The sequence below is a fragment of the Onychomys torridus genome, chromosome 4, assembly GCF_903995425.1.
Source record: "Onychomys torridus chromosome 4, mOncTor1.1, whole genome shotgun sequence".
In the NCBI taxonomy this organism is placed as follows: domain Eukaryota; kingdom Metazoa; phylum Chordata; class Mammalia; order Rodentia; family Cricetidae; genus Onychomys; species Onychomys torridus.
Window position 1 is genome coordinate 10,998,302 of NC_050446.1, and position 15,013 is coordinate 11,013,314.

The 15,013-nt window shown below is 51.7% G+C and overlaps 1 protein-coding gene across 1 annotated transcript in view; it reads right to left on the reverse strand.

Annotated features, from left to right (window-relative positions):
- The window catches only part of Col5a1 (collagen type V alpha 1 chain), a 154,160-nt gene that overhangs the window by 59,253 nt on the left and 79,894 nt on the right, over positions 1-15,013 (reverse strand). Inside the window, 12 exon segments of the mRNA XM_036184070.1 lie at positions 2,220-2,273; positions 3,246-3,290; positions 3,484-3,537; positions 4,093-4,137; positions 4,915-4,968; positions 6,598-6,642; positions 8,131-8,184; positions 9,701-9,754; positions 10,960-11,013; positions 12,341-12,394; positions 12,694-12,747; positions 13,940-13,996. Of these exon segments, the coding sequence (XP_036039963.1) occupies positions 2,220-2,273; positions 3,246-3,290; positions 3,484-3,537; positions 4,093-4,137; positions 4,915-4,968; positions 6,598-6,642; positions 8,131-8,184; positions 9,701-9,754; positions 10,960-11,013; positions 12,341-12,394; positions 12,694-12,747; positions 13,940-13,996 (624 nt within the window).

A 15,013-nucleotide genomic window follows, 5' to 3' on the forward strand; every position in this document is an offset into this window, starting at 1 on the left:
TGGACAGCTGGATCTGGTTAGGATCCCCCATGTCTTTCTGGTCCATCTGCCAGCTTTGGGCCCTTCCCGAGGAGAAAGCAGTCCTCTCCCACAGCACGTTTTAAAGCTTCAGTGTTGCAATTGACAGGATGTAGAATTCCTTGGGAGACAAACCCCCAAGCCTGTCTGTGAGGGAGTTTCTAGATTAGGTTAACTGAGGTAAAGACTCCCCCACCTATGGGTGACCCCATCCCATGGGCTGGGGTTCTGGACTGGATAAAAAGAAGCAAGTGAGCTGAGCATCGGCATCCATCTCTCTCTGCTTCCTGAATAGGGGCACAATATGACCAGCTGCTTCAGGCTCCTCCTGCTGTGACTTCCCGCCATGATGGACCGCACCCGCCTCCAACTGTGAATACCTCCTTCCTCAAGTTGCTATTGCCAAGCATTTTGTCACAACAACCAGAGCAGAAATTAATATAGCCAGGAACAGAAACAGAGAGTCTATAGGCCAGGGCTCTTGGTTCCACCCACAGAATGTAACAGGAGGCTTTGCTCAGGGACCTGACTCTCGAGAGCTTTCAGTGTGGGGAGAGGAATCCCAGGATAGAACCAGCCAAATCTACTGAGGCCAGAGACGTGTCTGGTTGTGGGAAGGACACAGCCACTCACACCCAGACCATCTCTTCCCTGCAGGAGATGTGTGACACATGGCATCAGACTTCCACCTGTGGGGATCACCCACCACAGGAAACTGTGACCTGTGCTGGCCGGTGGGAATGGGATAACGCCATCTATCTGCCGCTCCTCTCTCCCACTGTCTACTAGAAAATCTGTCATTTGCATCATTATTTTTTTTCTTTTTGAAACACAAAAGAAATGACAGTTCAAGGACAGACTGCCACATGATGAGATACCCGTCACTTCGCTCCCGAACTCCCCACGTGTCCACATGGAGGTGGCAGTGACCACACTTGTCTAAGACTGACTGGCCCACATGATCCTCAGGGTGGAGAGGAGTCGACAGATCATGGTGGACCACATTCCCTTCCCATTAGCGCGATCAACATCCCCATTCAGTTTTTTTTTTCTTTTTCTACTTTTGCATGTGAGTATGTGGTGTAGCTGTGTGTAGGTGAGCATATGTATGTGTGTGAGCACGCGGAGGCTTGAGGTTGGTGTCAGGAGTCCTCCTTGATCACTGAGGCAAGGTCACCTCAGACCCAGAGCTTGCTGATAGGACTCATCTCGCTGGGGTGAATCCCCCTCCCTCGCCTCACCTCTGCTTCCCAAAGCTGGATTTATATGTGGACACCATGACCACCCAGCATTTGCATGGGTTCTGTGGATCTGAACTATGTCCTCACGTTTGTGCGCCAGTCACTCTTATCACGGAGGTATTCCCCTAGCCCCCCACCCATCCCCCGTATTTAGTTTTTAATGGTGTTATTAAAACAATAAATGGAACTGTCATAAATAATTAATGTATCTCATCTTGCTTTCTAAGATACATCCTTTCAGTTTCGCCAAACACTGAAGAGCACATGGAGCCGGGAGGAAATAGTTGGGGGAGGGAGAGAAATTGGAGGGGTGGATTTAATAATTTCCTTTAAAAATATTTAAATTAAATTTAAAATTAAAATTCCCTCAAACCAGCAACATCTCCAGGCAGCATGGCAGCTGTGGATAGACACACACATAGACACACACAGACACACACACACACCTAACTGCTTTCTCTTCTGGGCACCTCCCTTTCTGCACAGCTCGCCCCCCAGATTAGACCTATCACTCACTTGCTATTTCTAGGCCTGGTCTAATCTGGCTCCCAGCTGTGCTCACTGCAGACATACCCCCCTCCCAACAGCTTCCTCCCAAACTCAGTGTGTGAACACTAAAAATACCTCTGGCTGCACACCCAGCCCCTCACTTCCCACACCGGCGACACGTGTGATGGCTTGGAGCCCAGCCCGGTATTCCTCATGGTTTCAAACACGATGCTGAGTTCGGGGGACTAATTTGCACACCCTAACAAGTAAGTAACGCTCCCACTGTGTCGTCACATCCCCTCTGTGACAGGAATGTGGTATGAAAGCTTGTCCACAATCTAGTCATCCCTCAGCACAGCGCACCAGAGCACACGAGCTTCACCCACAGTGGCTCAGGACCACTGAAGCTCCCAGTTCCCCTCTGGGGAGGACAGGGGTTTCCTGGAGAGGGATGGGGGGGGCACTACTCACCGGGGGTCCATCAGCACCGGGCATTCCTGGGAGACCTGGTTTCCCCAAAGGACCCTAGTACAAACCAGACAGTATGTGAGGAAATGCCTTTGATGTTTACTCCTTCCCTGGGATGCCCAGCCCTTCTCTATAGTCCCCTCAACCCAAATAATTCAGACATTGTCACTCAGGATGCCTGCTGTGGTCCTTGCTCCCAGCATCCAGTTCTCTCTGCACTCAAAGAGGCGCCTCCTTCGCCAGAACCTTCAGTTCTGCTATGGGAGCACCCCACCCCCAGTCCTTCCTCTTCCCCTCATCTCCTGAGCAGATAGATGCTGGTTTCCTGGGAGCTTTCTGAAGCTGCTCCTGCCACAGTGCCTTCCTCAGGTCCCCTCCAGTGGCACCGGTGGAATCCCTCCCATGGCAAGGCAGTCACAGGGCCACTGGACCACCCACTATCCCATGACATTCTCAACAAGGTCCAGGTCTAGCCCAGCCTGGCAGTCTGCATTTCAACAAATGCTCCCAGGAGTCAGGTGCCCTCAGAACCAATCTGAAGTGCTTCTTGCTGATCAAGACCAAGACATTTTGCATTTCCTGAAATAACCCACGCCTGGTTTCTATGATGCCATTGGAAGGGCTAATGTCCCAGGACATGGTAAGTGCTAGAAGCCTATTTGCCAAATTTACCAAAACTCAACTAAATAAGATGTCCAATTCAATCTGAATTTCCAATAAATGGTTCATGGTTCATACTCAACAGCGTGTGCTGGTTTGGGGATTTCCCCTCTCTCACCCTTTGCTAAAACTGGCACCTCCACACATAGATGGAGAGTAAGTGGATGTATGAATCAATTAACAAGAAAGATTTAAGAGGCTCTCTGAGACTGACATGCTTAGTTCTCAGAGGGCTAAGCTTGGGGGCCTTTTCTGCAGAGCAAAGTGTACATGCCTGCTAATGAAGGCCAGCAGATCCCCCAGGCCTGGACGTATGGCCCATGGGCAAGGAAGTCCCTCTGCACACACCCAGCTGGCCGGCCCACCTACCTTTTCTCCTGGAGGGCCAATGGCACCCTGGGGGCCTGGAAGACCCTAGGGGGAAGAAGCAACAGGGGGATGAGGAGACTGACCAGAGGATCCCTCCTCATCCTCTACCATCTTCCCACTGATCGCCCCTCATCCGAGCACCAATCATGTTGGTGGCAGAGCTGAAGTCTGTACTTCCCAGACACCAGAATCTGTGCCCCACCCCGACGCTCCAAGTTACCTTTCCCAGGACACTCACCTGAGCACCAGGATTACCCTGCTGTCCGGGGGGCCCAGGCTCTCCCTGGGGGCCCTAGAGGAGAACAGAGGTAAAGGCCCTGAGAAGAGGGTCCAGGAACCACACCCTCCTTTGACGAACTTTATTATCACTTCTCCTCCCGCTCTGAACTGTGCAACAGTGGCCCCCCCAGAAGCCAGTGTGTGGCAACAGCTTTCAGGAAAAACAGACTCGTCACTAAAAGTAGGCAGATCCTGACACACCCTTAGAATTAATACTTGCCTCTGAAAGGGGGGTGTGGACTCACACTCACACCCCAACACCCTTCCAGATAGAAAGTGTGACAGGAGCTGAGCAGGAAATATTCTATTAGTAGAAAAGGGTGCCCTTGAGATATATAGAGAGCTAATAGATCCACTTCCTGGTGGAACTGACTCCTAGCCTAGGCTTTGGATAACAAATCCCAACTTGAAATTCTGCCACCAGAGGGCAGCACCGAGCCGTGGGCCAGAGGCTAAGGTGCCCACTCTCCTGCCCCAATTCCCAGCTGATACAGACCTCCACAGCCAAGCATGGACTGTGCCCACAGGCCGTCACCAAAAGCCAGGTCATGTGACCCCTGGGACTCACCACATTTCCTTTCGGGCCGGGCTGGCCATCCATACCAGTTACACCCTGCAGAAGAGTGACAAAGAAAAGAGATGTTTCAGGTCAGAATGAGCAACCCCACTCCACATGCTTGGACATGGGCCTGAGGTGACCACCGGAGAGACATTTCTGGGCAAAGGACAGATTTGGCTCTCCATCTCTCACAGCCAAGACTACAGACCCTTCCCCATAGGTTAGCTGAGCCGTCGGGCCCCAGCACCCTCATATGAGCAGATCCTGAACTCTAGAAAAATCTTTCAGAGTGGCTAAAGAGGTAGGGCCAGTCTGACGCACCAAAACACAGCCCCAGTCAGAACCAAGAGCCTCTGCCTCCTTCCAGAACTCCCAACAGAGCTTCTGGAAGATCTCTGAAGCAGAGGGACAATGAGGCATCCCGAGGCATTGCTTATGACCACACACAGACACACATAGACACACACACACACACACACACACACACACACACACACACACACACACACACAGAGACACACACAGACACACACACAGAGACACACACACACACACACACACACACACACACACACACACACACACACACACGCCAGCAGGTGCTGTGTGCCAGAAAGGGAGGTAGGAAAGTCTAGAAGAGCTGCAAGGCTGGCTACCTCAACCCTACCTACCCATTTTCTGCTTCTTCATGTATGAATGACCCCCAGCCCCTCATACCTACAGCCTCACACCATGGTCAGCATGGCCTCATGGCCCCAGTGCCACAAGCTAGGTCAGAGGGTTTCTGGCGTCACAATGTGGACACATACACCAAGAGGTGACATTACTTACCGGAGGTCCTGGAGGGCCAGGTGGCCCTTTTGGCCCAAGCAGACCACGCGGTCCCTGCAAGAAGAAAGGATAAGGAAAAGTGAACCCCAGCTGGAGGACTGCCCTGCCTGTCTGCTCTGTTTGTCTCCCTGCACAGACCATGTCCAGTACTGTGCACCCCGAGCTTAGCTGGTGAATCCAGAAGCCTGAAAGAGACGCCATTGTGCCCCACTTATCCCATCCTCCTCTCTGCCTGGACACTGGGAATCAAAATCAGGGGCTTCCTGAAATAGAGGGGCTCAGCTGGGCATCAGGAATGTCCTCCGTGAAGGGGGTCTTTCTCACCCACCTGCCCCTGACCTCAGGGAGGTGAGCACAAAATCTCTCCACCGAAAACTCATGAAATCCCATTGCTCTGCCGGAGTCATTGTTTTACCACTATGTGTTTCTTCAGTCTCTCCCCAGGGACACAACGCTGTCATCTCTGGGATGATGGAGGCCAAGGGATCAGGCAACAGGGTCAGAAGACAAAAGGCCTGAGAGGAACTTCAGGGCCTTGTTGGGGACAGCTGCTTGGGAGAGTCACAAGCTATCCTCCCGCCCCTGAGCACGGATGGGTTGTGTATCATGCCTGCATCCTACACAGAGGGCCTGGTCTGAGGTACCACTGATGTCTGGGGTGGATACGGAGCTGTAGGAGAAGTGTCCACCTTGGGAATTATAGGCTTCACCCAAGGCACTTGGATCTCAAGTGCCCTTGATTTTGACAGAATCTTTTTAGATGGAAAAGCACAACAGCCTTTCCTCACATTCCCTGCGTCCTAAATGCTTCCTTCATTATTTTAATACTTAAGTCTTATAAATGTTTTTGAGATGCTAATAACCCAGAAGGCACTGCTTAGATGTGTGTTAAGGAGAGCAGCGCTGATGAATCTTCCTCAGTGGCCAAGCAGACAGCTAGGGTATCATTCCATCCCAAATGAACCTGAGCATGCCGATCCCGCGCTCTGCCCCGTGTGGCGTTTATGGCAGAGCTCATCAATTAGCTTCACCAGATGCAAACGGCCACCTGACTTGGATAATGAAGGTAGGTTTCTGAGCATCAGTAAATGAAAGGTAATTAATGTCCTTTCACCCTTGTGGAAATCTGCTTCAAGCCTAAATACAAGCTGGCTGACTGAAGGGAGCTTTTCCTGCGGTGGGTCAGGCACCACCCTGGAGGGTGCAGTCGCCAGACCTGGGGCAAGCTTAGGCCTATTCAGTTCCCTTGCTGACTGGACACCTGCCATGGCACCCTGGACACCTATCATGATGTGCTAGATGCCCGTCATGTTACTTAGCTGCCTGCCATGATTCTTGCAGAACATCCACCATATTGTGCCTTCCTGTCTACTCTGGCACACACGGATGCCCACCACAGAACCTCTGAATGTCCTCCGTGCTGCACTTGGGTGCCTGGCATAATACCCCCTGAACTATGATATCCTGGGCATTTTCTATAGCTCTCCAGGACCCAGCTTCCTGCTGTAAAAAGGGTCAGTGTACATTCCCTAGAGTTGCCCGGCCCCTAGTGTCCTCCTTCATTTCTTTCCTGGGCAAATGTTACTTGCCTCCTTCCTCAGAGCAAGCTCTCTAATCTACTTCACACCCATCAATTCCTGACTGTGCAGCTGGGGCCCAGAATCCCACCCATCAGTGACTTACAGGCTCCCCTGGCAGCCCCCTGGGCCCAACTTCTCCATCGTCACCCTATGGAGAAGAAAGAAGAGGATGTTTAGGGACACACTTTGGCCTGGATACCCAGAGGCCATCCCCTAGTACCGCACAGCAGGATTCTGCCTGCTCTGCTCAGGATATGCTGATTTGCTAATGCTGCTCCCCTAGGAGAGGCTCCTGTCCTCACTCTGGAGCTGCAAGGGTCCAGGCACTGCAGGGGAACAGTGAGGCTTGGAAGCAGGCCCTGCTTGCCAGCTACATTCATAGCTGCAGCAAAGACAGTTAGACAGAACGCTTACGGGAATTCGAGGCCTTGGCCACCCTCATGAGTAATAGAAACTGAGGAACATGAGCACCAGAGGAGGGACAGAGGAGCCCTGGACAGACTGCCCTGAGCTCTGGGTCTACCAGGGTCCAAAGCAACCACTTGCAAACTCAGAAGAGCCTTTTCCTCCTGATTCCAGATGGGATGTTTGCCCTGGTTCCACTGGGTCACACCCATGGCTGCATAGTTAGGACATGTCTCCCTATCACACAGCTTAGCTCTCCTGCCTTCCTCACACACAAAGATATACATGCTCACATACAGCTTGCCTGCACACATGCTCATGTGTGCCTACATTCAATACATCTACTTATAGAGACGTAACGGTGCAGCCACACACATAACATACATACATATCTATACCTATATCTGTCTATATATATTTGCACACACCTAGGAGTACACTTTTGCACAAACAAAACACAGTGCACATGTGCACACAAAACATAGATGAGCATATAAATGCATGCTATGAACCCACACCGGCATTTCCTAAATCAAAAGGGTGGGCATCCAAAAGTACCCCTCCCCTTCCTCAGCTTACAGCTGATTAGGCCAAGGCCCAGATAGGGGAAACTCCCTGGAGTCTGAAGTATGTAGAGGACAGTGTTCCTCTCCCACTTTCCTGGGGTTCTTGAGCTTCCCAACAATAGTGGGAGGAGCCCATAGATCCTGTCACACATGTGCCTCTGCGCTGTGGCCTGAGTATGAGCTTAGCCTCCAGCCCCTCAAAGACGGACACTGAGGAGCCCTCTGGGTACAGAAGCCTGACTCCAGCCCTTCCCTCCCTCCTCTGTTGCTATATTCAGTTGCTTTGCCCTTCCCTACCTCTGGGGCCAGAGATAATGACTTCCCTGTCCCCCCACCCCCCGCTCTCCTCAAGCCCTTGCTTCTCCATCTGACACCTCATTTAGATGAGATCAGCAGAGATGCAGAGCTCATTAAGCCCCTGGCATCTCCCCTCCACGGGATCCAGGACACCTGCCTCCTATAGTTAGAAGCTCTGCTTCTGAGACCCATGACAGTTTGACCCTCATTGGCAAGAAGGATAAGGTAAAATGAATGCTTGTGCCTTGCTTCAGTCTCGGGAGCACACAGCCACCTCCCTGGGCCAACACGCATGCTTCCTTTCCCCAGCACCCCCGCCAACCCTGCCGGGCCCACACTTATAGAAAGAAGGATGCTGAGGTACATACCCTTTCTCCATCATCTCCTGGGAGTCCAGGCGGGCCAGAAGGACCAGGATCACCCTAGTAAGTCAACCAGGGTCAGTGTTAACCATTGTAGAGCAGGTTGTCCACAGCTGTCCCAAGCCCCTTTCTCTGTCCCCTGAAGTCTGACCCTGAATACCCCCAGTTTTGCAGGCTAGTTCCCTTGGGAGGAGGACATATGTGGTCAGTCCAGAGGCTGGCTACAGAACCTTGCACCCAAGCCCCTAAGCTTTCTGGCAGCAGAATCACCAGACTGAACACCTAGCAGGGTTAGCGGGAGACACAGACATCCAGGCACATGGTGCCCTCAGTGTGAGGGAAGGTACCACCCTGACCATCCCTGAGGGTCAGGGCTAATTTACCTCATGAAAACCTGCAGTTCCAAGTCTCGCCTGTAGCAGGCGTTCAACGTGTGCTCTCATCAGTAGGTCAAAGGACTGCACACCCACCTCCAACCCCCAAAGACCGCCACTGGTGGCTGTGAATTTGCCCACGTATATGCATGACTGTATTGTTTCATCCCCGTGTGTGTGTATGTATGTATGTATGTATGTATGTATGTATGTATGTGTATGTGTATATATATATATATATATATATATATATATATATATATATCCATGTATGCCTGTATGTATGTGTGTGACTGTTTAAGTATGAATGTCTGTGCCCATGTGTACCTGTTTACTGTTTACATACTTGTGTGCACCTATGTATATACATGTACATGCACATGGGTGTCTATATGCCTGTGTCTGTGTACCTGTATGTGTATGTGCTTGTGTGCATACATATCTGGGTCCTATCTGATTATGTTTACATATGTCCCCATGTTTATATATGTGCATACATGTGTGTGTGCCTGTGAATATGTGTATATGTGTATGAATGTGTGTAGCTAAGAATGTGTGTATATGCATATGTGTGTGGATGAATATATGGCCCTGTGCTTTGTGTGTATGTCTATAAAGGTATCTGTGTACATGTGTGTAATACACACACATGTGACTGGATTCCCAAACTATACTTAAACTGACCAATAAACCCACTTCAAGATAAAGCAGGTCAGATAGAATCCACTCCCAGCTTGGGGGAGAAAGGTGGGCAGGCACCATGATGGCCAACTCCAGCCCTCCTTAGCATCAGGCTCTTGATAGTGCCCTACCATCCCAGGTCCACAGCCTTAGTGTTCAGACTCTGCAGCTTGCATACGGTAGCTGCTTGCATTTCCCATGCACGTGAAGCCTCCCTTAGGTAGAAAGTGGGCTCCAGAAGGCTCTAAAACTATTTCTAAGACACGTATTCCCTCACTCCCCTGTCCCCCATGATGCCCTGGGGTGAGGCATCTGTTAGGCTTGCTTATAAACTGCAGTAGGAAATCCAACTTCTCTGGGCTAGATCTACATCAACAGGGATTTCATTTGGGGGTCAGTTCCATGAGCAGCCACAGTGCTTTACATGGGGACACTGTGAAATGGGGGAACCTGGCCCCACGTAAGGAACCTGAGCCTGTTGGAAGGAAAAGACCCTCCCAAATCCCACAGCAAATACTCACCCTGTGGCCCTTCTCTCCCGGTAACCCAGCCAGGCCATCAAAGCCACGGTCACCCTGCAAGGACAAGACAGCTACATCAAACACCCACAGACAGCAGGACCTAGCAGTGGCACCCTTAACTCGGCACCCTGGACCCAGCATCCTCTCATGGCCCCTGCACAGGGCTCCTGCCTCAGGCCACTGTGGAGTCTGCACACGCCACCTCCTCTCTCCCAGTGAGGCAGAGGTTGGGAAGGAAGGGGCACTGCCGTCCCCATGCCAAAGGCCAGGGCATCCTTGGGAATGTAGGCATGTGATTCATTAATGGCTACTGCCAAGTCAGCACGTGTTCGTTTGCTCTGAGTCGCCTGCTGCTGGAGCGGCCCCATGTGTCCTCATGGCTGCAGCCTTGTGTCACACACTGATGCTCACACTCACTTCTGAAGGCACCAGCATCTTCACCTGCAGGGACCCTGGCTCCTGACCCCTGGCCTCACGAAGCCCAGGATCAGCATCCCATCTGGTGGGTGTATAAGTCAGGTAGGATGAAACCGAGAGTAGGGTATTTGAGGCTTTTCGTGACTTTGTAGTTAAAAGGTCAACTACTTGACAGAACAGGAAGATTCTCCTTCTGTCATCCATGGGGCAGTCAGTGTTCATTAACTCAGGGCTCACAGGAGCATCCAGGACTTTGGAACCAGGGGACCCCACACAGATGTACTGAACAGAGACAGCTCCTGGTGACCCAGGCATGGGGAGAGAGTCCATACAGGATCATGGGAAGAGGTGTGAACCCAGGATCCACAGCATCAGGAGGAAAAACAGCTGTCGCATGTCTATACAAGTCCTATGCATGCACAGGAGCCCCTGCTCACCCACAGGCGTGTCTACTCACCCCCACAAGGCCCAGGTCCTGACTTCCCAAGGCAGTGCAGGAAGACTCACATCTCATAGACTTGAGATCATCGGGCCACTCATGCTCCCAAGGGTGTGGCCTGCCTACCTGCACACTCCCAAGGGGCTCTCTTACAACTGGAGCCACCCCACCTCACTCACTGCCCTTATGAAGAGGACACCTGCCCCTTTAAAGAGATTGACTCTCGCCTACCTACTTCATTTGTCAATCTGTCCCCACAACACACACCAGAAAGACTCATCCAAGTGAGTCAGCACTCCCCATAGTCACACTCATCAAACATGATGGTTATGTCATCAACATGACGTCGGGGACGACGGTGAATGTGGTCCCCTGACATGAGGAGGTGTGGGCGACAGCCTACCTTGGGGCCTGTTTGTCCGGGCATGCCTCTAGCTCCATCACTCCCAGCACGGCCCTAGAACAGAGGAGACAAGCCGTCCATATGGAAGAAGAAGCATCCCACCACATCCTCTGGGAGCAGCTTCCCAGCAAGCCACGCTGAGGGAGGAGATCATGGAAAGCACTCCCGCCAAGGGCAGTTGTCTGGTGTCATCCGACTGGACAGGGGACCCAGATCCAACAGCCCGAGGCCATGCCATACCATAACCACTGGCCAACAAATAAGAATATAGTGCTTGTCTCATTAGGACTTGCCCAGGAGCCTGATGCTGCCTGTCCTTCTAGGCCCGAGGAGGGTGATGGAATTTGGGAGGTCCAGTACAGGGAGCTCGCTTTTGTGGCTCCAGTGACACGCTAATGACAACCATAGGAAGCTCAGCTCTTTGCTACTTCTGGGAAGAAAATTAAAGACCAAAGATTTGTGGGAACAATGAAGGCCTCTCTAGGTCCATCTGAGTATGAGAGGGGTCCAGAGGACGTGTGTCCCACTCAGATAACACATCGACCTAGAGACAGGGTCTGCACAGTGACTGGTCACCCATCTTGTCATCTCTCACACTTGCTTCCCAGCCATGAAAAATAGTCAAAAGCAAGCCCCAGGGTGCCTAGTTGATTGCCATGGGACTGAAAGCCAAGCCTGGACCTTCAGAGTCTGCTATAAATGCTACAGTCACCACAGAGAGAGGCACAAGGGAACAGGGACTCCCTGCCAAGCCCCTGCTCACTTAGGAGGCACACCAGCCTCTTCTTTCCTGTATCCTGTAAATGGCTGACCATGGTTGGTGGTGTGGCCTCTGGGCTCATGGTCAGGCACAGAGGCCATGCGGACAGTGGTAGCTTTGGTCTCTATATGAAACACATGAGAAGGTCTGTTTGTAGGAACAGGACAAGTTAATTAAGACTTTTCGAGCCTTCCTGGAGTGTGGTCATCACTTTTAAATAGTGTGGCATCTTGTAGCAGCTGTGTTCCTGAGGAAACCAGCTGGATCCATCCAAGAGGACACCATTCTCAACAGGAAATCCCAGGAGGCTAGAGGGCTGAAGGAAGGCCTGAGTGGAGCCGAGGAAGCCATTTCTAGAGAGGAGTCACAAGGTGTCCCCAAAGACAAGGCCTACTCTCTACCATCAACAATGTGGATCCAACTGCTGGGAGCTGCCTGGGAGATGGCTGTAGGGACAGGTGAACCATCTCAGCCCTGGACACAGCATTCGTTTTGAAGCAGCAGCTTAGACACAGCTTTGGATGTAGACATGGAACAATGAGGCGCTGAGGGGACAATCTACCTCAGGTCTGGGCACAGATGCTGTCCCCATACCACATGCTCATAGCCCCTATCACTTACCCGTCTTCCAGGCTTCCCTGTTGGTCCAGGTGGACCTTGTACACCTCTTGGACCCTGCCAGAAATCAGAGGACAAAGCATCAGGGCATGTCCTTCTTCTAAGGAAAGAGAACATTTATCCCCATGCCTGTCAACCTAGCCTAAAGCTTTGCTGTTCCAGTTGCCCCCATGTGGGCATCTCGGGGACAAGACACAGAGGTCCTGCATTAAGTGAGGGCTATTAACAGATAGCACAGAGAGCTTATACTATGGTATCAAAGGACCATTCTTCCTGATTTTGTTGAAGAATTGGGTCACCACCAGCAACCAGGAGCCACCCTCCTGAGAGCAAAGCAGAGGTAGGTTTACACGTACCTGAGGTCCCATGTCTCCTGGCTCACCCTTCAAGCCTCCGCTCCCAGGGGGACCCTAAGGAGACAGTATTGGATTAGTGTATCCTCAGACAAGTGACACAGGACACAGCAAGGCTGCCCAGGGTGGAAACTGTGTGGAGCAGGCAGGGAGCCCCTCATCATGAGGCTGGCCTGCCTACTGTGACATAGGGAAAAGCATGATGTCTGGGAGGCAGGGGGACCTTTAGCTGCCAGAGTCTCCTCCTGGTTCTTCACAGAGCCCCAGGAGATGGAGCTCACAGAGCCCATGAAGTCCAGAGAGGACAAGTTGGCCTGAGGTTTGTGACAGCCCCCAGCTTGCAGCACACTGCATAGCGTATGGTCCAGCTCAAGATACGACCTCCTGGGAAATTGGCCTCACTCCTGGGTGCAGGGTACTGAGCCCAGACCTAGGGTGGGAGGCAGCATATGGCAAAGTCAGCCAGGGGTCCAATGGTATAAGAATTCCATGTCTTTGCTTTGGGCATTTAGTTCAATGGTAGAGCACTTGCCTACCAAGTGCAAGGCTCTGGGTTCAGTCCTCGGCTCTGGAGGGCAGGGAGGTGGCTGTGTCCTGGTAAGGTTCTACTCCCAGTCCCCAGAGCATGTATTTGACACCTGGACGACAGCTGATACATGACATCCATGCTATAATGTGATGCTCCAGAGGAGAGCCAAACTGAATTACCTACACCAGGCAGGGAAAAGCTTCAAGCTCTGTGGTTTGCCCCACCCCCACCCCCACTAGGGTTACTTTTGACCCTGGGACAGAACTGTAAGGAAGAAGACCCCAGAAAGCCAGAAAAGCAGATTCCTCATGAGCCAAAGGTGCAGCCAGCATAGCTGTACGGACTCGGCCTCTGAGAACACCTCCAGGCCTCTAGCACAGCAGCCCCTCCCCCACCAGCTGTGTATCCTGTGACAGAGAAAAGTGAAAGCAGCCTAGAGTGTGTGCTTTACAGGGAGAATTTGGAGCTCAGACCTAGAGGTGGGGAGGGAGTACCCCCATCCTCCCATCACGCTTAAACTGAGGGCTATTTCCCAGGAATCCCCCAACACTTCAAGTGACCTTGAACATAGCCATCCCCCTGACATGTGCTCCCACAACAGGATGGAATAGTTCCAAGAGGCCACCTGTCTGAGCTGGCTCCCAACTGGGAACAAAGGTGCTAGGCAGAGGGCCATCCAATGTTCTCTACCAACTGGCCCCAGAACTGCCAATCACTCACCATGGGGCCCGGTCTCCCGGTAAGACCCATTGGACCAGCTGGTCCCCTCAGTGCCAACTGCAAAGGAAAGGGAGGGAGATGAGAAAAGGGCAGTGGGTGGACCTGGCCTGGTTTTCTGGCTCCTGCCTGTGACATGTGGCCAGGAGAAATGGGGCCTAGGACAGGAAAGACTGGAGGTTCACAGAGGTCTCATCCACTCAGTTCTGGCAATCAGGGCACAGAGGTAGAGGTCAGTGCAACCCGCTGCCCCACTGTGGGCAGGGTCCCCAGTGCCTTCCTCTCTTCCAGCCCTGTTTGGAGAGGCCCAGCCTGTGAACCACCCTTGTACCAAATCTGAAATGTAGTCTCCTTTCCTGGGCTGGGCTGAGATGTATATTTTCCCTGTGGATTTGGACTGCTTCATTTCTTGAGAGAGACACTAGGTACTCTCCAGCAAAGAAGGAGAGCCTGCGGGCCCGGGGCTCCTGCTCACACACTAACCCTCAACTTGGTGTGACTCCTGCAAACCGCCACACAGGCTCAACTTGTCCGCCCAAAGAACAGCTCTGTTGCAGGATTACAACCCCCACCACAGTGCCAGCTTAATTTTGGAAGATTATTTTGCATTTTAAAACTACCTGGAGGCTAGGAAGATGGCAAACTCCTTGTTATGCAAACATGAGAATCTGATTTAGGATTCCCAGCACACATGTGAAAGGCCAGATGTGCCAGGACCTGTCTCTATTCCCAGTGCTGGAAGGCAAAACAGCTGGATTCCTGGAGCTCCTGGCTAGCCAGCCTACACAAATCAGTGAGCTCCAGGTTCAGTGAGAGACCTTGTCTCAAAATAAAGATAGAAACCAATAGAGGAAAATAACTGACATTCATCTCGGGCCTCCACACACATGTGCAAATATACCCATACATACAATAATAAAAAATACAAAATGTTTTTAAATTTACAAATAAAAATATACAATACTAAAAATATTTTTAAAAATTAGGGCTAGAGAGATGGCTCAGGGGTTAAAAAGCATTTCTTTCAGAGGTCCAAAGTTCAGTTTTCATCACCCATCTGATGGCTCACAACCATCT